We start from the raw sequence: 21,356 nt of genomic DNA on the forward strand, positions 1-21,356 counted from the left end.
GTACTTTTATAACCATTTGATCTACAGTCCCTGCTGAAGTATTTCCATCTGAAGCTTAAGATTCAATGCAATACCAATTTCATTTCTCTTCTATAGATACTGCTTGAAGACATGATGGTATCAATTGCTTCAGCTGAAGAAAGAGCAGAAAGAGAATGCTTCTATATGTAATGGGAGAAATGGGCTCTCCTCCCATAGTAACCTGAACCGCAGCTACAGGACACACCAGTAAATCCTAAATATATGTTTTAGATTCTTTCAGAATGCTAATGTGGGTACAAGTGGTGCCTTCCATTTGAACTGGAAGCACTTTACCTTATAGTGAGCAACTTGTGGCCTTCCCGAAGTTTGGCCTACAACTACCATGATCCCTCAACTATTGCCTGTGCCAACTAGGGATTTTGGAAGTTGTAGGTCAGAGCATCTGGAGGACTATAAATTGCCCACCACTATAATGATAAGATGGCATCCACCCCACTGCTTCAACGTACTATTGTTCTGCTCCCATATTCCCCTCATGAAGGGCTTAATTGTTCAACCCTCTCCAACCTGATGCTCTCCTGATGCTTTGGACTTCCACAGGCCTAGCCAGGATAGCTGATGATCTGGAATTGTCACCCAAATCATTTGGAGGCCATCAGGCTGGGAAAACAGCTGTAGACAAACTGGAGCAAATAATTTCGCCAAGGGAAAGAAAAGCCCCAAGACTGTCCATGCAATCCCATTCTCAGAAAAAAGTCTAAAGACCAATTCAAAACATTGTATTTACAACATTTTGGAGCACAGACAAGTCAGTTTACATTCTTCTAATATAAATGGCTGAATGTATAGTTGCTACTAAGTTAAAAAGACACAAATCCAAGTGTTACAATATATTTTTTAATTTTTATAAATAACTTATCTGTTACAAAGACAGTTTTACCCAGCTAAATCACAAAACCATCAACTCAAGATATCCAAATTAGGTTTTATTAATAAAACAGGTAAAAATTGATTTGTCAATCTTCACATAGAACTGCAGATGAAGCTGAAAAACAATGCTTCTTTTTTATAAACAAAATGCATTCAATGCAAGAACTTTGCATCTACAGTCTAATTACTTGGGTCATTTAATTCCCACATTTAAAAATGCAAAGTCTTTAAAATAAAGGCCTTTGTGTATTCACATAGATCACTTGTAAAATTCCTGTTAGAAGTGTCCACTGGCATTTATATTTACAGTGGGTGACAGTCTACTTTCTCTCTTGCTACATTTAGGCTGCAATCCCAAACTCACTTCCTTAGAAGTCCCATCGACATCAATGGAACTTGCTTCTGAGTAGACATGTATAGGATTGCACTGTTGATCACTCCCTTCTGCTTCATCCTAAGAGATGCTACATTATCTTGTAGTATGCAAGAGAACATATGTAAAACACATATTGGCTTCAGTTATGTTTTTCTGACCACTTGAATGCTTAAAACACAGAGGCCTATGGAAATAAAGAGATGCTTGGTATTGCTTCAGTATTCAAGTCTGCTTGGTTTCTCTCTCCCTGCCTGTATTTCAGTTTGTTCTAATTATTGCTATTCTCCACCAATTCAGATTTAGAAACAGGCTGTCAATTACTGACAGCATTACTATGTTATGCCACTGCTGCTGTTTTGTGTACTGTAGGTACTTCCCCAGCAATTACCTCCTGAAGAGTTTTGCAAGATATCCAGCAAATGAAGCAAGCATATTCAGATGCTGATCTGCTGGTGGGCTAAACATATTTTAACTTTGGTTTTCTTGTGTCAGGCAAAATATTATGTCACCCACCGTAAAAATCAGGGTACCGAGTGAACTATACGCATAAACTCCAACTTTTCCTGCATTTTGCAGTGCTGCATCTGCAGGTCTTCACAGATTATCAGCATTTACAAGAGCAACATACAGAATAGGCAGTGGAGAGCTATTTTGTGCATTGTTTATCTTTAATGCTCCTATTTTAAGGCACTGCTTCTTTCAGATCAAAACTTTAAAAAAGGGGGTCATGATCGTGCGTAATCACTTAAAAGGAAAAAGAAAGTTAACAAAGACCATTACACTATACATTAAGAGGTACAAGAAATAATAAAAGGTGAAGAAAAGTAAGTCACTTAAAGCAGGCTCTAGAGCTATGTACAGTAGGAAAAGTTTTGGGGGTATTTCACTGTGAATATTGTACAGACAAAGCATGCAGTTTTCTTTTTCATCTTCAGACGATTGTACTAATTTGCATCTTCACAGAGCAGAACTGTTTTCCAGGAAGACAAGGTGAAGAGTACCACTAATTTGAGAAGTTCTACAATCCACGGGCCCTACGTGGCAGCAAACAGTTAAACACACCTTCAATTTCTTTCATTCCATTTCCACCGTGAATGTAGTGTTTCACTGAAAGCTTTACAAACAACAACAAAAAAGCTATCAATCTAATTCCTTCCCTTGTCAAAATTCAGTAGTGACATTTGTGGAGAAAGGCAGTTGGGGAATACCCAAGCACGGAAAATGGTGAGAGTTACTGGGGTTCTGGTAATACTGTACATGATTCAGGCAGCTGGCTACTGAGTCTTTCAAGGAGATTACCTTCCAGCCAATGAATTTCAGCTGCCTGCAGCACAACACTGAGGTATTATCTCTGTAGCATGACATTTAACATTAGTAATAAAACTTGTCACACATTCAATTTTACAAAATCCTATGCATAAATGATTATTTATCCCAAGGAAATGACACAATAGTCAAAGGTTGGATTTACAGAAGATAAGTGAGCCTCCCTGGCTCAAAAATGCCTTGGCATTTCACACTGTTCACAACGGTTTAAAGCGGGATGATTTAAAAAAGTACAAGCAGTACAACTCCACTGAGCTCCCTCATCTTCCTCTGTATCTGGTACAGTCTTTGGTGTTTTGACAATGGACCTTTGATCTGCTGGGGTGAAAAGAACAATGATTATTAGGAACAGCAGAAGAGACTGAATTCTATGCACTCTTTCCCAGCTTTGTATGTAGCAAAATTGTGTATTAAATGTTGGAACAGTATGCTAATTCTTTCAATGGTTATGTTTTTAAAATGACAGTTCACCTGAAAAATGATTCTTACCCCTACACTTTAGTCTAAGATAACCCCTCAGTCCCTATGTTTCAAAAGTGAGCAGAAATTAAGTGATCCAGGAGGTACAAAGGACAACTCCCTCATGTGTCCATGTGTAAGTGACAAACAAGAGAGACAATGAACACATACAGTAAATGGATACTAGTTACTTGCATACTACAGAGCTTTGATAACTTGATGAAGTGATGCTAAATAGGTTCAAATAATGCTTTAATTCCAGAGATAAGTTAACTCGGAGAGTAAAAAATTCCAGTAGTACCTTTGGGCTTTGGTGGCACAGGACCTAGAAATCCAATATTGTCATAAAAATTATGAATGGCACTGGGATTAAAATGTGGTCCTGAAAAAAAAGGAAACAGCACAATGAAAGGAAAAGTTAGTGCAAAAGCTACATTTGGAGTGGGAAAACAAGCCAATTTTACATTACCACCTTGCTGCCAACTCCTTCACTAGCTTGTAGCATTTGTGGTGGTGAGAGAAGAGTAACATTAAAATGTATTTTTCCTATCCCAATTCTGAAGCTGCTTCAGAAGAAAGGGCACTTTCTCTTCACACAGGGTCCCTTTTGATGGTGGCTAGTATCTATAATGAACAGTCACAGCTTTGCTTCCAAGTAAAGGCATTTTAGCAAGGCATCCTCATGAGCATAAGCCCTGCCCTAAGCTTTGTTTTGTTAGTCATCTTAGCATGCGACTGCATCGTGTGAACTATACTCTTAAGTTTCTCTTAGTCCTCAACTGATTTTCTTCCTTACCCATATTTGTAGTCTTGATCTTTTAGACACAAAGATTCCCAAAATTAACAGAGACCAGGGAAACATGCATCCCCACAACACCTGAAGCTTGGGTGTTTTGGTTGTTGTCATGAAAATTGTCAACAAAATCAAACCAATAAATTAGCCATCACACTCTGTATTCTATAATCCTCAAACCTTCAATGTTATTTACCTGAATAGGCAAAAACATTATTCATACTGAAAGTACAGTACCTCTAGCTTGAAATAGATCAATCTCTTTGGTTAGGCAATCTATGTCTATCTGAAGCTGTCTGTTACAACTTCTTAACTGCTGCATTTCTTCAAGCTGGAAAACATAGAACAATGCTGTCTATTAGATTATTAATTTAAGGTCTAGGACAACAAAACTTAGGAACAGGTTGAAAATGGTATGCCACTCATGCCATCATCACATCCCCTAAAGGCACAAGAAAAGGCTATTAATTCACATAAGGTGGCTCCTCTAGACTAATTAAGTATTTTGGAATTTAAACCAGTTACTAGACTGACCAGAAAACTATCTCCTGATATAAGGAAAATAACATTAATTTCTCCTAGTTGACAGACTTAGAAGATATAGATCTCTGAAGATAATGTGCTGCATTTCTTTTTCCTCCTTTTCCTAGCTGACTGACCTAAGAATAGTCAAATGCAGACTAGGCTTGATAATACCAAAGATGGCAGTTGTCTGTGAAACTTTTGAAACTAACAATTGAAAATATTATTATTTGAGTTTCTAATTATTCTCACAGTTTTAAGAATGCCCTTTCTTTGTGTGTATAGGGTACCTGGCAAACAAAGTGTATTTTCAATATGACTTACTGACGGAATTTGGGAAATAGAATTTGATCTTTTCAGCCGCCTTCGTGTTAGATTATTCTCCATTTCATTGACCTCCGATTTTAGTTTATCCAGCTTTTTCTTCTGAACCTCAAGTTCTCGTTGAAGCCGTTCCATCCTTGCCTTCTGATGTACTAATAAGGCTGTAACATATTAGAAGAACACTTTAACCAATTTAGTGTTCTCTTCGCAACTTCATTTAACAAACTGCAGTTCTAAGATAAACAATTCCATGAGAATTTTGTCCCATATTAAACTTTGAATGACAAAGATCCCATATGTTTTTGTTAGAGTACACAGTTATCAATGATATGATATCCTATAAGAGACAACCCCATATAATACTTACACATGTACAACTAATGATTTGGTTGGTGGTTTAAAATCAGCAGATAAAGTCTAAACACTTCCTACTTTTACTTCCCTAGTTAACTTCCTTGTTAACAGTTACTATAACTTCCTACTTCCCCGATCTGCCTTCTGATGAACCATCAGAACTAGCAATGACTGATCAAGAAGGGGATTGCGGGGTGGTCGTTGGACAGCTTAGTGAAAATGGCAGCCAGTGCACATCTGCTTATGCCAGTGGAAAACTCCATGTTGGCCATAATTAGGAAAGGAACTGAAAATAAAACCACCAAGACCATACCCTCCTTATACAAACCCTTGCTGCAAATGTTCTTGGAATATTGTGTGCAGTTCTGGTTGCTGCACCTGAGAAAGGACATTACTGAATTGTACAAACTGCAGAGAAGATCAGATACAGTGATGAACGGATTGGAGCAACTACTCTATGAGGAATGGTTACCAAAACTGAGATTCTTCAGCTTAGAAAAAAAAAAGTTAGCAAAGGAAGATATTCTAGAGGTACCTAAAGTCATGCATGCTGTGGAGAAAGTGGAGGAGGAGACATTTCTCTCCCTCTCTTCCATAATAATAGAACCCAGGGTCATCCCATGAAGCTTATGGGCAGGAAGTTCAGGACAGATAAAATGTACTTCATACAGTGCTGGAATTCACTGCCACAGGAAGTAGTGATAGCCCTCAATCTGGATGAAAGGGGATTGGGCATATTCATGGAGAAATCTATCAATGGTTACTAGTCTTGTTGACTATGTGCTACCTCCGTTATCAGAGGTAATATGCCTGTGTACACCAGTTGTTTAGGAGTTGAGGCAGGCAGAACACTTCTACCCATTCTGCTTGAAAGATCAGGCAGTTGTTTTGCCACCCTGTGAATTCAGTGCTAGATTGGGTGAACCACTGATCCATGTTCTTATTCTTATCCTCTGACTGAGGCTCTACCAGCCTATTTCCTTCACCTCTTGTCTCTTCATATCAACTTTCTTCACTTTTTTGCCCATCATTTTCCAATGCACTGCCTAGTTCTCAGTATACTGCCTTACTCTTCCTTGGTACAATGTTCCTTAACTATACTACCTCATGCATTTTCCACTAACCATTTCAGGTCACAGCTTTCTTGTTCAACTACCCAATCCCAGTTCCTATCAAGAGTGCACAGTTAATCTGGCTCTAACTGCTGTCCAAGTCTCTCTCAGTTAAAATAAATATTGAAAATACTGATTTCCAGCACTGCTTCTCAGACTCTTTCCTATTAGCAATGAAAATATCAGTCACAGCCATATGTGGTGTTGGGTGGGGAGCTTGCCAGGGAAAGACTACTTTTTGCTTAACTGTATATACAAAGTATTTTCTTACATGATCCTTCGCTTATTTATGCTAAATATTTAGCAAGTTCTTTCATTTGGTACAACTGATGTAAAATCCAAACAACTTTTTGGAACTATTAAATTGTTTTCAAATAAATTTGTTGTTGCTACTGTTTAAATTTAAGCTGTCTCTGCTTCAAACCAACAACACAAGCCTTATTGTTACTGTGAACAACTTATTTGAAAACCATATCCTGTTCAAGGGCAATATTCCTGCTGTGCTGAGCTCTTGTAGCTCAAAAGAAAACTGGAATTCAGAAGCCTAACAGTATAAACTTTAAACTCATCACTGATCAAAAGAACTATAAAAGCCATTTTATGAAAAAGAAAAACTTTTAATCAATTCAAAATTCATTGAATTTTCAACTAATTCGTTTTGTTCCAATTATTGTATTGTTTTATTTAAAATCACTCTCTTTTAAAAACTCTGGTTAATGCTCAGGTGTTATTTCAGTATACATTTGTAAAAGTAACTGTACCCATCAAGCAATTTTATTTTAAATATAAAATCCAATTAAATGGTAAATTAGACATATGTAGCTTGGTTACTAAAAGCAAGTAAAATACAAACTCAATTATGGGTTCCTACTGAACGAGCTGACACCTAGTGAATAACTGCAGCTGCACGGAATGTGGCCAGATTCTCAGATTTGGCCAAATGTAATGTTACATACAGCTGATATAGAGATTTATAGTACATGCAGCACATCCTGACTGCTTCTTATGCCATGATTCAGAATCATTAGCATACAAATCCTTATAAGTAGTTGATGAGAATCAGAAGAAATAATGAAACCTAACCTGTACAAAAGACAAGTACCTGAACACAAAATAATTTGTAGGTTGATGCATGCATCTATTGGCACAAGTTTTAAAAATACTGTTTAAGAAGACATGTTATTGCTTTTAGTCTACAGCTTAATAAATATTAAAAACTAATCTATCTTAAGGTAGAAATATATTACAATATCTTTGTTTGCTATGAGAAAGGCAATTTAGTGCCACTAATAACACTGGTTGAGTTTTTGCCCCTCTCAACCTTCAACGAAATAAAGGATTTTACTCTTACAGGTGCATGAAAGTATATTGTTAGCTGCCTAGGAAGGCCTTGGCAGTTATAGATGGCCTATAAATACACGTATAAATAGTCAGTCAGTCAGTCTAAAAATGAGATATGAAGGTGAGTTATGATAGGAATATGCCTATTTGAAATATGATTTTGAAGTTTTATCATTTTGACAGGACCCTTATTTATCCAGAATCAGTGTCTTGAATTAATAGAAGAGGAAATAAGTTTCTGAAATGGGGATCACTTTTTTCAGGAACAACACACATTTTTAAAGGGTTTTTGGGAACCTTATCGTTTGGCAAACAGCAGCAGCAGGCACTCTTTTAAAACTCAGATTAAGATGCAACTCTTTTCTGAAAATGCCATTCCATCCCCACTCACCTTGCCCTGCATAATGCCAAATATTGTTGGGGGATAGTTCAAGCTGCCATTTTTCCACCACAATACTAAGTACAAATCTGTCCTCAGGACACCCTGGGGAATAAGTGGTAGTAACTGAGAGAAACTCCATAAGTGCTAAAAGAAAAGAAGTTACTGCTGCCAATGAATAATCTACCTACAATAAATCCTTGCAAGAAGTACCCCCAGAAAATAATCAAAATGGTCTACTTACTAATGGGGTAGCTATTTTATACAGGCGTTTTAGTTTAACATTATCTAAAATAAGCTGACCTCAAGTTGCCCACTATAAGGTAAAATGCTTCCAGTTCAAATGGAAGGCAGCACTTGTGTCCACATTAGTGTTCTGAAAGAATCTACCACATGTATTTGGGACTTAATGGCATGTCCCGTAGCTGCTGTTCTGATGCGCTGGTTACTTTGGGAGGAGAGCCCATTTCTCCCTTATTTATTTTAATATTGCAAACATCAGTGAGCAAGTGCATCTTCACAGTTGATCCACAGTAGCATGATCTAAAATATAATTTAACATATAACCACTTCAGAAGCACTCTACTGATTTCTTGGCTCCCACAGAAAGTTATGTCCAAGAAATGCACCATCGAACAGTGGTGTTCTAGACTAGAAAGGGTTCCTTAATGAGAAATTAAAACATCAGTAATGGCAGACAAGCTCCCTGAAAGAAAGTGTGTTCACCATCATTGCTCATCACTACAGTGCACCAGTAAGGCAGTGCACAATGTGCCTAATGGCACATTCTCAGTTCATGTGAAACAGCAATGAGAGCCAATAGTCAGGATCCAACCTACCCCTTGTATGAACATATCTCAAAACCTTCTACACAGTGCTGGACAGGTGTATGTGGAAAATGCTTTTTGAAAATGCAAAGTCTGAAAGCAACTGTTAAGCATTATCTACTGTATCCAAGTAAAAATAATAAAATTTATTAATAACTATGTTTGGGTACACCCTTTATTTATGCATGGCACTTTAGTTTAAATCCACCCTACAAGAGGGCTTACATATTCAGGCAAGAAAATGTAAGTGAAGTCAATGGTAACTTGCTCCTACTTGCCCAGTCACAATTCTAGGAAAGCCTTCTCTGTTAAATGAGTTATCACCACGGCTGCTGGAGTAAGAGTTAACTATTTGGAAAAGGGGCAGATTTATGAATTTAGAAATAAAAATCAAGGTATATGATTACATGATGCTAAGCATCGTAACACTTCTTTTACAATTCTCTCCTCTGTTACATATAAAATGCTAGTTTCTTTGGTCCTGCTGTCTGTACCACAGCCTGATTTCCATGTAGCAGTGACCTGGAGACAGGCCTCCCCACCCTATAGAATGCTTTTTGCTCTGCCATACATCAGGTCTCAGCAGTGGCATGTTTCAGGGATTAAGTGAAAATGCATGGTCATGATACATGAAACATGACTTTTTGACAATTTTTTTCTTTTTATTCTTTTGTAGACCAGTTCAGGATTTGGTTCAAATGACAAGTGGTATATAAATATTACTACTAATCACATTTTAAAAATTAATGTTTCCTACAGAGTAGAATAGGACTGTACTGCATACAGAAATTAGTTGAAGGCTCTTTCAGAGAAAAACTACTATTGAATGAAAGTCACAAGTTCATTTTTTCAGATAATTTACATGTATATTAGGGGTAATGAGTTGCGCAAGATCAAGGCTGGGAAATATCTAACCCTAACCTCGCCAACCTGCTGAGGTCCCATTCTGTTTAGTAATGTTACTTCTTCCCCCCTCCTTTTTTTTAATGGTCTCTCTCTAAAGCTTCTATCTCTTATGGCTATGGTGGAAGCACTGAAATTGAAGACGTCAATAAATAAGAAAAGCTCATATAAACAAATGCTTTATCATGCTGGCTCCTGTGTAAATTTAGAAAATTACAGATACAGGCCGCATGGAGAGCACGGAGAGACGGACTGCTCACCCCCACCGCCCGGGAAGACCTGCCGCCGCGCCGCCCGGAAGACCATTGCCGGCACGCTGCCGGCCGCCTGCCGGCCGCCTGCACCACATGACACCACCTGGCCGGCACGCGCTCGGCGCGCCCTGCTCTGCCCCCCTCCTCCGGCGCAGGTGAGAGCTGTTAATCACAGGTCGGTGTGTGTTTTCAAATGGCAATCCGTCTTTCAATGAAGCCCATGGGGAAGTGATGGGGAATGTGCCTGTGATTATCAGGAAGTTTTCCATGGATCAGTTATCTGTTAGTTGATCAGACACATTTTTTTTAGAATCAGTGGATATTTGAACAGCATTACCTTCGTGTATGAAGTTTATTCTTCAAAAGCTACTTAGTCCACTGTGTGTTTGATTTACCGTACAATAGCTCATTTTTTGTCAGAAGTTTTTTTCTATTATTTACTAGTAGGGCAGTGTGGACATTACTGGCTTTTTTTAGATTTGTTACTGAATTGTCTGCAGCAGCTCTTGTATAACTGATGTAGATTGTGGATTCCTTCAATAATTCCACTAGTGACTAAGACAGTGAGGTGATTGTGAGCAACAGAGCTTCATAAATTCTGACTCTAGTGATGATGAGTTCTATGGGTTCAACAAAAACTAGAAGAGTACTTGAACTTTAAAGTCTCTCTTTTGTTAATGACAGTGATGATGGTTCTTAATGACACTGTTGACTGCTGTTCACTTTACAAGGTTGAAATACGGTATTACTGTATTCTGTTATAGTTTATTAAATAGTTTAGTAAACCATTTGATTCAGAACATTTTTTTCTTGTTTTCCTCCTCTAAAAACTAGGTGCATCTTATGGTCAGGTGCATCTTTTAGAGCGAAAAATACGGTACCTTATAATATGTACTGGTTAAAAAAAAAGTCCTGAATTCTACAAAGCCAATACATAGTTCTTATGTAAATAGCATTTTGCATCCTGACTATTGCATCTTATCCACACAATATTCTGGCAATGCGACTATTAATACCATTCAGAAAGGAAAAGGTTACCCAATTAATCTCTCTTTTCAGAAAGCAAGAGTGAGAAGTCTACAAATGTGATTGCCTGATTGCTAATGGCTAATGAATACAGCAAGATAAACCAGGATTCATCCTGAAGTTGTCCTGAGTGTCAGAGCAACAGTCTTGCCACCTGGGTCTCTTCAGAGGTCAATGCAATTGTATGTAATGACCCTCGTCCCTTTCCTAGTTTGACTGAAGCTATGCTGAGCTTTGGAAGCATTCAGAATCAGAGAAAATTCTTATTGTGCTGAACTTCTGAAGCAACACTAAAGAAGGTTCCACCCATCCTGACTCTCAAAGGGGACACAGTGATTCTGGCAGCAACAAGATGAACTGCCAAAATTTGTGGAAGTCTACTGTTTAGTTGACTTCTACAAGCTACTAGGTAAGGGAGAACAATTCAGATAAACAGAGAGGTAGAATCTCACTGTTCGGCAACATATTTTGTGGCATGCCTGGTTTTTAAGACAACCTGCAGTCACTGTGGTTCTCAACAAAATGGGGAATACACACTCAACAGACAAATTGTTTCAATTATTGCTAACAGTGGGAGAGAATTAGTGTACACTTCATCTTTCCTAAGCTTCTTTAATACACTAAAAACAATGTACTATTTTTTTTACCAGGGAATACCTTTGAAATAATTTTACAGAAAACCTGCAATTTCAAATATAACCCTTTTGTTGTAAACTCATACTTTCGCGCTGCATTTTTCTACTACTATGAGCATCTGTTTCTTATTAATAAGTAATCTGAAACTGATGGAGTATATCAACTGTCATTGGTAAATATGAAGATGTTTTTTAAGCCTCAAGAAATGTGAGGATATCTGCCAGCTGTCACACCTGCCTGCATTGAGCACATGCAAAAGTTGCAATATGCCCTACAGATGAAACCCAATTAAATTATTTTGAACCCACATGGATGCACTGAAAAGACTAATTTAATATAGTCAGTGCATTAAGGTTCAAGAAGAGATTCTATAAACAGCCTTCCTTCCATAGTAAACTTTTAAGAAATTCCCACCTTTTAACACTTAGGCTTCAAGGTTCAAAGACATAAACTCATTATACTGACAACCCTTATAATACAGTGGTACATTGGTTCACGAACTTAATCCATTCCAGGACTCTGGTCATGACCCAAATTGGTTGCGACCCAAGTTAAATTTCCCCATAAGTTTCAATGTAAATAAGGTTAATCTGTTCTGTAACTATTTTTTTAAATCAGAAAAATGTGAAGCAAAGTGACAAATAACAACAAAGATTGCGGCCATCTCCCCTTCCCCGAGCGCGGCCATCTCCCCGCCCCTCAGCACGACCGCGATTGCGCCCATCATCCCTGCACACGCCTGTTATCCCAGTGTGCTGGGAGCGGGGGAGATGGGCGTGAACACAAGAGCGCTGGGGGAAAGACGGGCATAAAGGCGGGCGCGCTCAGGGGGGAGATGTGTGTGATCGTGCTGGGCAGGGAGATGGCCAAGATTGCGGTTGGGCTCCTGCAGGAAAGATGGGCGCAATCATGGGCACGCTCGTGCAGGAAAGATGGGCATGATCTCAGTCATCTCCCCCCTGCCCCCAGCATGATTGTGGCCATCTCCCCACTCTGCGGGGGGGAGATGGCCATGATCACAGTCGCTGCCCAATGCAGAGTTCACAACCTGAGTCAAAATTTTTATGAAATTTTTGTTCACGACCCTATTTGGTCATGAACTGAAGCGTTTGTGAGCCGAGGTACCACTGTATTAGGCTACTGCTGTTATGAGGTGGTTAGATGGAGTCACTGAAGCAGTCAATGTGAGCTTAACTGGACTCCGGGAGATGGTGGAGTACAAGAATGCTTGGAGGAATGTTGTCCGTGGGGTCGTGATGGGTCGGACGTGACTTCGCAACTAACAACAACAACTGCTGTTACATCAGGGCTAGGCCAGCTAATGCTCAAAATATCTGGAGGACAACTCTTATGGTCAATCACCAGGAATTCCAAGAATTGTAGTCCAAAACACAGAGGTGGGTACCAATTTAGCTATTGCTGCTAAAGTTTCGGAAACTACTTAATATTCTAAATAAGGATGCTAATTAGATGCTATGTGTCTTGCTAGCATGGTATAAGAAAACTTTAGATTACACTGATTTTAAAATGCATATTAGTTATAAACCTGAGCAGGGAGCTTTCTTAGCCTTTTAAACCACTATGAAATTAGAAGATTAATGACCTTACCTTGTGTCACTGTGTTTATAAAAGAAAGTGCAATTAAGTAATGGTCAGTCAGTTTGATTCCTAAGTATAAAAATAATCAAACATGTGACAGGACAAGTGAAGGACATAGATCTATGCTACCATAATGGAAATTCTAGTCATAGAGAAATTTAGACAATCTTAGCAGCACTCTACAACCAGCAGTTCTCAAATCTGCTTCCTTATCTAGATAAACAGTAAAATCACAAAATGGCTGTAATGCATATATTATACCAATAGAAGCAATTATTTTGTATACTAGATATGAAAACCTCAAAGACAGTTAGAGATTGCCACTTAATCTAGTTCTATTTTTAAATTAAAAATACTGAAGTTTTATTAGACGTTTTAATAATAAACACCTTATAACATAGAGGGCTGGACTGAATCCAGAAACTACTTCCTGTGGATAGAAGGAGGCCTTCCATCCATGAGAGGATTCTGATCCAGCAGAGGAATCCCACTGATGGAAAGAAATGAACTTTGCTCATTCTCCCTTCTCCTGCAGTCCCCTATGCCCCCTTAAAACTGCTCTGGAGGTTCAGGCTCTGTCTGGAACAGTGGAGGACAGTGCACTGGAGGCTGAAAAGAGAAGTGGAAGGCAGTGAAGATTATGTCCATTCCTTTCTTGGGGCAGGAACATTCTGAGCAGAATTCTGCCAGAGGAAAAGCAGCTAGACCTGAACCACTATTTATTGTGCTGTATTTATTTAATTTCTCTACCATCTAATAGCCAAAGCTGCTTCTCTTAATTATACTCTTCTTTACACAGAAGTGAATTTCCTTAATATTTAACTATTAGAAAGGGATATAGTGAAAATCCTGTCAAACTTGACTCTCTTTATGTTAACAGGAATCAGGCTAATAAATATTATTACAATTGTATTTCAGTGACTAGTATTAGATGCCAAACAATTTTGTGATGGCTCTCAAAGTCTTTTAATGTATTAAGTATTCTTGTTTTTGTTAGCTCTCTGTTGCATTATATTTGTGTTATTATTTGGATATGTATTCTCATAAAACTATAATTGTGCTATAGTTTAAAAAGGTATTCTAATGGATTTCAAAGCTTTCACAAATGGCTCTTTATAACTAATGCATAAACTGACCTATATTTTTTTAAAAAATGATAGTGAATGCTTTAGATATTTTGTACAAATATTTATACTTTTAACGTTAGACATAAATGCTTAGAAACATTGGGACTATTCACACATAACTGTGGCAAACCATGGATAATTTACATTCATGATGATTTACCATGATGCTACGCTGTACATTCTGCAGTCTTTTTTTAATATCAACCCCTGATCAGGCTAAGTTAGAGTTGCTATATGAACATCCAAACCTGGACACTATAGGTAATCAACTCTTCCTTGCACTGGTGCCAGTCACATTAAAGATGGCAGTTCTTCAGCCATTAAAAAGCCTAAAGTAGACCCAAAAGCCATTGACAAATATAGGACAGTTGCTAATTTCTCCTTAATGGGCTAGGTGCTTGAGCTGGTGGTTGTCAGCCAACTCCAGGCATTCTTGAATGAAAATGAATATCTAGATCAATTCTAACTGGTTTTCAGGTCTGGTTTTGGAATGTAAACTAGCTTGGTCATCTCATGGAATGACCTTTGTCAGGAAAGGAGTGGGGACTCTGACCCTGTTGATTCTTTGTGACCTCTCCTCGGCTTTCAATACCTTCAACCAGGGCATCTCTTCTAAATAAGCTATCTGAGCTGGGAGTTGGAGGCATGTCATTGCAATGATTTCACTCCTACCTGGATGGCTGATTTTGGAAGTTGGTGCTTGGGATTATTATTGATCCATTCCTCAGTAGTTATGTCATGGGATGCCACAGATACCTATTTTATCCATGACGCTGTTTCACAGCCATACAAAACCACTGGAAGACGCTATCTCAAGATACAAGCTCAAATGTCAACTATCTGTGAATATTTGGCTCTATCCTTCATTTTCATCAAACCAACGTGGGCAGTGGGTGTTTTGAACCAGTGCCTCAGTGTTGTAATGATCTGGATGAGAGTCAATTAAGTGAGACTCAGTCCAGACAAGGCAGTGGGTCCGTTAGTGGTAGTATTTTACCAGGTAAGTGATATTCAACCCATTGTAGATGGGACTGCTCTTCTCTGAAATCAGGTTACTAGTGGCACAGATGAGCTTGATATACTGGACTCTCTTTTACCACTTAGAATGATACACCAACTATATCTTTCTCGAAACATAAATAGCCCAGTTACAGTTATCTATGCGCTAGTAACATCTCATTTGGATTACTGCAATGGAGCAACCTTTGAAAATGGTCTGAAAACTTTCTTTGAAAATGAAAAAAGGATATTCATCAGAACAGAGATTACCTTAAAAAAAAGAATAGTTTCAGATCACTGTAGTAGGTGTGAAATGAACTTACCAGTTAAAAAAGTTAACGATACACCAAGATATTCACCTGCTTTCTGCATCTGAATGGTTTTATTATATATATCATACATTGTGTGCTGTTGTTTTATTGAAGTGATTATGTTTGTTATCGTTATTGTTTTTGTAAACCATCTTGAAATTTCATTACAATATTAGATGGTTCAGAAATGTTTTAAATAAATAAATAATAACAGCCCTTTGGCTTTTAACCCACTGGCTTTTAAACCAATACATTCTGCAAACAGCACCAGAGTTAGATCCTAAGTGTTAAAGATCTTAACTGATACTTTGTATGGTTATTTCATGCATTTATATGATCAGGATATTAAAAACAAGTATTTACTATTTTCAGACTTTTAAGATTTAGTCTGCAATCTTGTGCAGACTTACTTTGGGAGTAAGGTCGCCTGAACAGACAGAACACAGGTTTGGGAGTTGCTCAGATAATCAAAAGGAATGACAATTTCATTATCATTTGAGATCTTAGTGCATTGGAAGGCAGATAAATCAACTACCAGTGACTATTCTGACAGTTACAAAACATTGTCATGTTCTCAGCATATAAAGTATTTATACATAAATGTAAGATTCTCTCCATCCTTCCCACCCTTTTTTACATATCCTTCATGCTAGGATTTTTATCCCACTACTCTCCTCTTTGAAAATTCCAATCCAACCTCTACAAAATAATTTCCAGAGTGTTGAGAATAATAATCTTCTACTTATTTTCGCATTTCTGGAGTCTTTTATACTTTGGCTACTGTATGGGCAGGTTGTGTCCTCATCAACTAAAGTAAACCTTTGATTTTAATTTCTGTTCAGTAACTTGTTAGTAAAATCATGTTAAGATTTTTGATATAAAGATCATAGTATTTAAAACAGCAAAAAGCAGCCATAACACACACTACTGTAAGACATTTATACAGTTTAAAAGTAAGAGTTTTCAAATGTAAGCTTCAACTAAAACTAAACTCTTAATTAAGACATGCCTGCGAATGATTTATCCCCCCACTATGACATGTCTTCTGATTAAAATTAAAAATCTAGAAGCTCCTTTCAGAATAACAGATATGAATCCATCAATATTCCATGATCATGAACAGGACAGTGTCTTCTAACTAGCTAATTTAACATAATGGGTTGTACCCAATGTAATTCCTACTTAGAGCAGACATACTTTGGGCTTAGGTTAGACTAACATTAAACTAATATCAACTAATGTTAGTCTAGCCTAAGTTACACTAATATTCCCAAGTATTCCACATGTCATTGCTACCCATGGAGACTCTGGCAGCAAGATTTTTAATGTGTCAGCTGAAAAATATTTAGAAGGCTTATCAGAGTATCAGGAAGTGGTATGATAATAAAACTCTTGATCCAATAACTGGTTTCTTACATCAAACTGTTTACTTGTATTCATCATTTATTGTACACCACACAGAGAAAAAAATGCATTTGCAAGGTGTTTATAAGTAGCCTAATAAATAAAAATTAATTGAGCAAGAGAACAAGGAAGAGATTTCTATAACTTACATAAAAGTATTACCTTGTGTATAGGCAGCATCATCAGATCCCATACTCAGTTTTCGTGCCTCACTAATCCTATCGACATGTGCTAAAACAGGGTCAGTAAGGTGTTGGATACCTTCCGTTTCTGCAAAGTGATCAGGAAGGTTTAGAAGATTTGTAGGTTCAAAGGTTGGGGACACCACACCTGGTGAAACTGCAGGGGGCTTATTTGGAGAAACAGTAATTTTAAAAGTGTATTTTGTGTTAGGCTGTGTTACCACCACTCGGGGAGAAGTGGCAGTAGCATTGTTGCCCATTGTTCTGCTCTTGGGAGGGTGGTGGTGAATAAATGCAGGTCCCATGCTTACTTGACCAGACATATTCCTAGATGTAGCAGAAACTCCTGGGTTGGTTGATATAAACAGTGTGGGCTGATTTCGTACAAGCTGCTCATCTCCTGTAGAAGCATTGGCTGAAATGTAGACCTTAGGTTGGCTTCGTGTGATTATTTCATCAGTACTTGGGGGACTAGCTGCTATGTAAACAGTAGGTTGATTTCTATTCAAAGTCTGGCTGTTGTTGGAAGAGGAATTTGATGAACGAGAGCCAGTTGAACGCAGTTTTGATGAATTGTTTCTTTGTGGTGGTTCAAGTTTGATTTCAATTTGGTTTTTACGAGGTCCTGTTGAGATATTTTGAATATTGTATTGGCTCTGGGTGGAGGAAGATTGTGAATTACCAGATGAATGAACAGAAGGTGGTTGTGGAGTAGTAGGAGAACTTATAGGCATGTAGACATGGGAGGTCTGATGGCCTTGCTGGTTCGGCTGCGTTGACTGTTGTGATGAGGTATGTGGTGAGGAACTGGTTGTGGGAACAGTTGTCCAGGAATTTGGATGTGAGGGCTGGTAGTTTTGCTGAGAATGCATAGGATTAAACTGAGACGTCCAGCCTGGATTTTGCTGACTCTGACGAGCTGTACCACTTGCATTGGTAATATAAGGTCTAATATAGATAGAATTGCCTGGGACATTGTTTAATGGAGGTACACCGTGTATGTGCAAAGATGTGGGTGTATTCCGACCAGGCTGAATATTTGGAGCTAAAGTTACCATAATAGGGTTGAATCTAGGTGTTTGCTGAGCCAAACCAGATGCTCCTTTGCTGCCCAAATGAAATCCAAAATGCTGTCCTGGATTAGAAGTACTAACAGCATTAGATATGCCAAAGAATCCCTGTGGAACTTGCACTGGAGCTGACTGTGGTTCCTGATGAAACAGTTCACTGTTGGACTGGCTGGTTTGAAGGTGTCCATCACTAATGCTATGAGTTAAAGTCCTACTTCCATTCATTCTACTTCCTTCTCTTCCATGGAGATTCACATTCTGTGACTGCAAATCCAAATTAAGAGATGTCATGTGATTTCGTAGACTGGGGATCCCAGGATCATCTGAAAAACCAATGTCTCCTTCACCGTAGAGATACTTCGTGCTCTCTTTAGAGAGAACTGCACAACAGGCATCCAAGTTATTATTATTCTATAAGAAATTACAAAAAAGGTATTAGTAGAAGTCATATGACTGTATCACATTTAATGGACACAATATTTATTTCAGAAATATGGCTCTGTATGAGGAATGGCAAAACACAAAGAAGGAAAAACAAGAGGGAGGGGGAAAATACCACACTAAATTAAAAGTAGCTTTCCTTTTGCTGGCTGGAGTTAAAGAGCGAACTTGGGTCTAAAAAGATAGAAAGTGATGAAGGTAATACATGATGAGAACACAGAAGGAGTTAATTATCTGCTTTTTTGATTTATATTACTGTAATATAATGATTTATATTAACATGATAAACCCAAATGATGAGTGTTAATATTTGAGAAGAAAGATTTAATAGCAAAAACAGATGTCTGCAGACTCTGAGAAGAGAAGACTATCAGAGAAAGAATGAGGATGGAGATAGCATGGAATCAGATAGACAAACTATGCTGGTAATAATATATGTACTACCAATTTAGCCATCAATGACTTAGAGGCAGGTGATGTTAAGCTCGTGTCATCATGGAATGGGTACGTTTGGCTCCAAGGATGCATGTTACGGGACATAAGTCTTTGATAGTTAGTAACTGTCTCCCACGCACACCTCAATTGTCCTTTAAGCATGAAAGTGTACTCTCTTTAGAAGGGACAAATTTGTATTCTGAAGATGCAAGCAAGTAGATATGCACCCTCTAATGGCAATTCTCCCCGTCAGTAAAGCTGGGAGTATACTTTGTACTCAAAAGATCCTAACAAGATAGCACTGAGATTTGGAAGTTGTATATCCTTAGAGGCTAAATTCCCCTACAACTTTCAGTAGAAGTGGAGCCAGAGGGTACCCACTTCCTTCCCATACTATGCATAATTTATTGTCTGTTTTGTACACTTAAGCAAATTTTATGTTGATACATATTAAAAACCTAGTATCCAGTTCTTATGAAGATGTGATGGCACCATTAAGCTTGCACAGTGAATGCATGTAGTATTACTATGTAATACTGCATAATGCTGGTAAGCAAAGAATATTGGTGACATCTGAATCCATCCACCTGAGACTATGAAAAGTTAGAAGCATCCAGGAGTTTTGAAACTTAGTTTCTGAACTAATTCATATAACCAGAGCAGACACCATGCTCCCTTTAGTTAGGTGGTAGAGAGTTCCAAATTCTCAATGAGTTTGTATTCAACTTCCCTTTCTCTCCTACTAGAATTTCTCTGTCCTTTTCATTTGCAAATCCAAGTATACTGCACGATTATGTCTGCAACAAGGTTTTCCTGCTTCTAGAAAGTTCTGGATAGTTACAGGGCAATCCTTCCACCTTTCCTTCCTTCCAGTAAGTCCCCACTCTGTCCAGTGTATTTTACATGAAAATAAGTGTACATTCATTAGAATTTAAGGAATAGATCCTGTTTATTATTTTAATGCATCAGAAAGAGGTTGAGATCCAGCTATAAACAGGTAATACTGAAATGCTGAAAGAGCAACCACTTTGGATTATATTCTGAGATTGTATAGCAGTTTTAGCAAGTTGCAAACTAATTGGCAGGTCCACATGCCATTCCGCCCTGGCAGTAAGCAGCAGTAGGTTGACTGTACCCAAGTGATCTCTGAAAAACCCATGAGTTGTTACTCCCTACTTCCCCCATGGTCCCCTCAAAGATGTGGCAGGTCAGGGCAGGGTCAACTTGTTTGTTCACACCATGATGATGAGAACTTTGGCTTGCTGTGACCCCCCCCACCCTACTTCTTGGACATCATGAACAGCAGTATCTGAACTGACAGCCAGTGACAACTCCTTTAAGAGCCGAAGAAGCAAACTGGAAGGACCGTCAATGGTTGGCCACAAGTTAAAACCACTATGCAGCTTTACCTGCCTAATTTCCTAGGGCATGCCTATTGTCAATGTCCACACCATGGTCATTGACCCAGAAAGGCCACAAAGAGGTCTATTTTTCACTTTTTTCTCTTTTAACAAGTGTCAAAAGCTGAGCTATCAAGGGAAAGCAAAGCATGAATAAGCTTTCCTTGCACAAGGAGGTGTCCATTATATTACTCCCTTTGCAGCAAGATCCTCTAAGCATTTTGGCCAGACTTGTGTGTTCTCAGTGCCCTTGTCCTTTTCCACACTTTCCCAAGATTCTAAGTTCCCAAGAAGGTAGAAAAGTCTAAGGAACCCCCTTTAAAGAAAGCATGGAGTCATCAGATAGCAGTCAAAATCCTGGCTTCCTTTTAAAACATAGTTTCTGACAGAGTGACTCAGAGATCGTTTAATTGGGGGGGGGGGGTCTGCATGCACATGCATATGTCCCTTTTCAAACAAATCCCTTATTAGCCCCTTGTCAGAAACTATTTTTTTTAAAGCCTGAATGTTTTTGTTTCAAAATATTTTAAGACTGCTTTTTAGTGTAAAACTGCTTGTTAAGGTAGGAAAGCAACAAAAATTAATTTGCCATTCACTTATGGCAATCAACATACTCTTTTGTTTTAAGGAATAATGCTCTGCTGCCCTTAAACAAGCCACCATATAGAAAACATTATTGATTCAAACAACAAAATGTTTTGTCACCTTGATTTGTCTCCTACATTGGATTGAGGGTTTTGCAAACCCAAACAGAAGTCAGTATGTTTTATTTGTTCCTTTTCCTAGTTAGTACCCATGCCCATCCAGAAAAAAATATATCAATTCTGAGCAGGAAAACACTGAT

At 38.3% G+C, this 21,356-nt stretch overlaps 1 protein-coding gene across 2 annotated transcripts in view; it reads right to left on the reverse strand.

Moving 5' to 3' along the window:
- Positions 1 to 857: 857 nt before the first annotated feature.
- Positions 858 to 21,356, reverse strand: part of TAB2 (TGF-beta activated kinase 1 (MAP3K7) binding protein 2) — a 64,255-nt gene continuing 43,756 nt past the window's right edge. The window contains exons 3-7 of one of the 2 annotated variants that reach the window (XM_044423006.1): positions 17,147 to 18,647; positions 4,713 to 4,873; positions 4,104 to 4,197; positions 3,375 to 3,455; positions 858 to 2,929 (exon numbers count right to left, since the gene is read on the reverse strand). In XM_044423006.1, coding sequence (XP_044278941.1) covers positions 2,784 to 2,929; positions 3,375 to 3,455; positions 4,104 to 4,197; positions 4,713 to 4,873; positions 17,147 to 18,647 — 1,983 coding nt within the window. In that variant the 3' untranslated portion in view covers positions 858 to 2,783. Of the gene's footprint in view, positions 2,933 to 3,374; positions 3,456 to 4,103; positions 4,198 to 4,712; positions 4,874 to 17,146; positions 18,648 to 21,356 lie in introns of both variants that reach the window. The other variant, XM_044422996.1, reaches the window with a different exon arrangement.

Source organism: Varanus komodoensis, unplaced genomic scaffold (genome assembly GCF_004798865.1).
Source record: "Varanus komodoensis strain SLA01 unplaced genomic scaffold, ASM479886v1 scaffold1, whole genome shotgun sequence".
NCBI classification, from domain to species: Eukaryota; Metazoa; Chordata; class Lepidosauria; order Squamata; family Varanidae; genus Varanus; species Varanus komodoensis.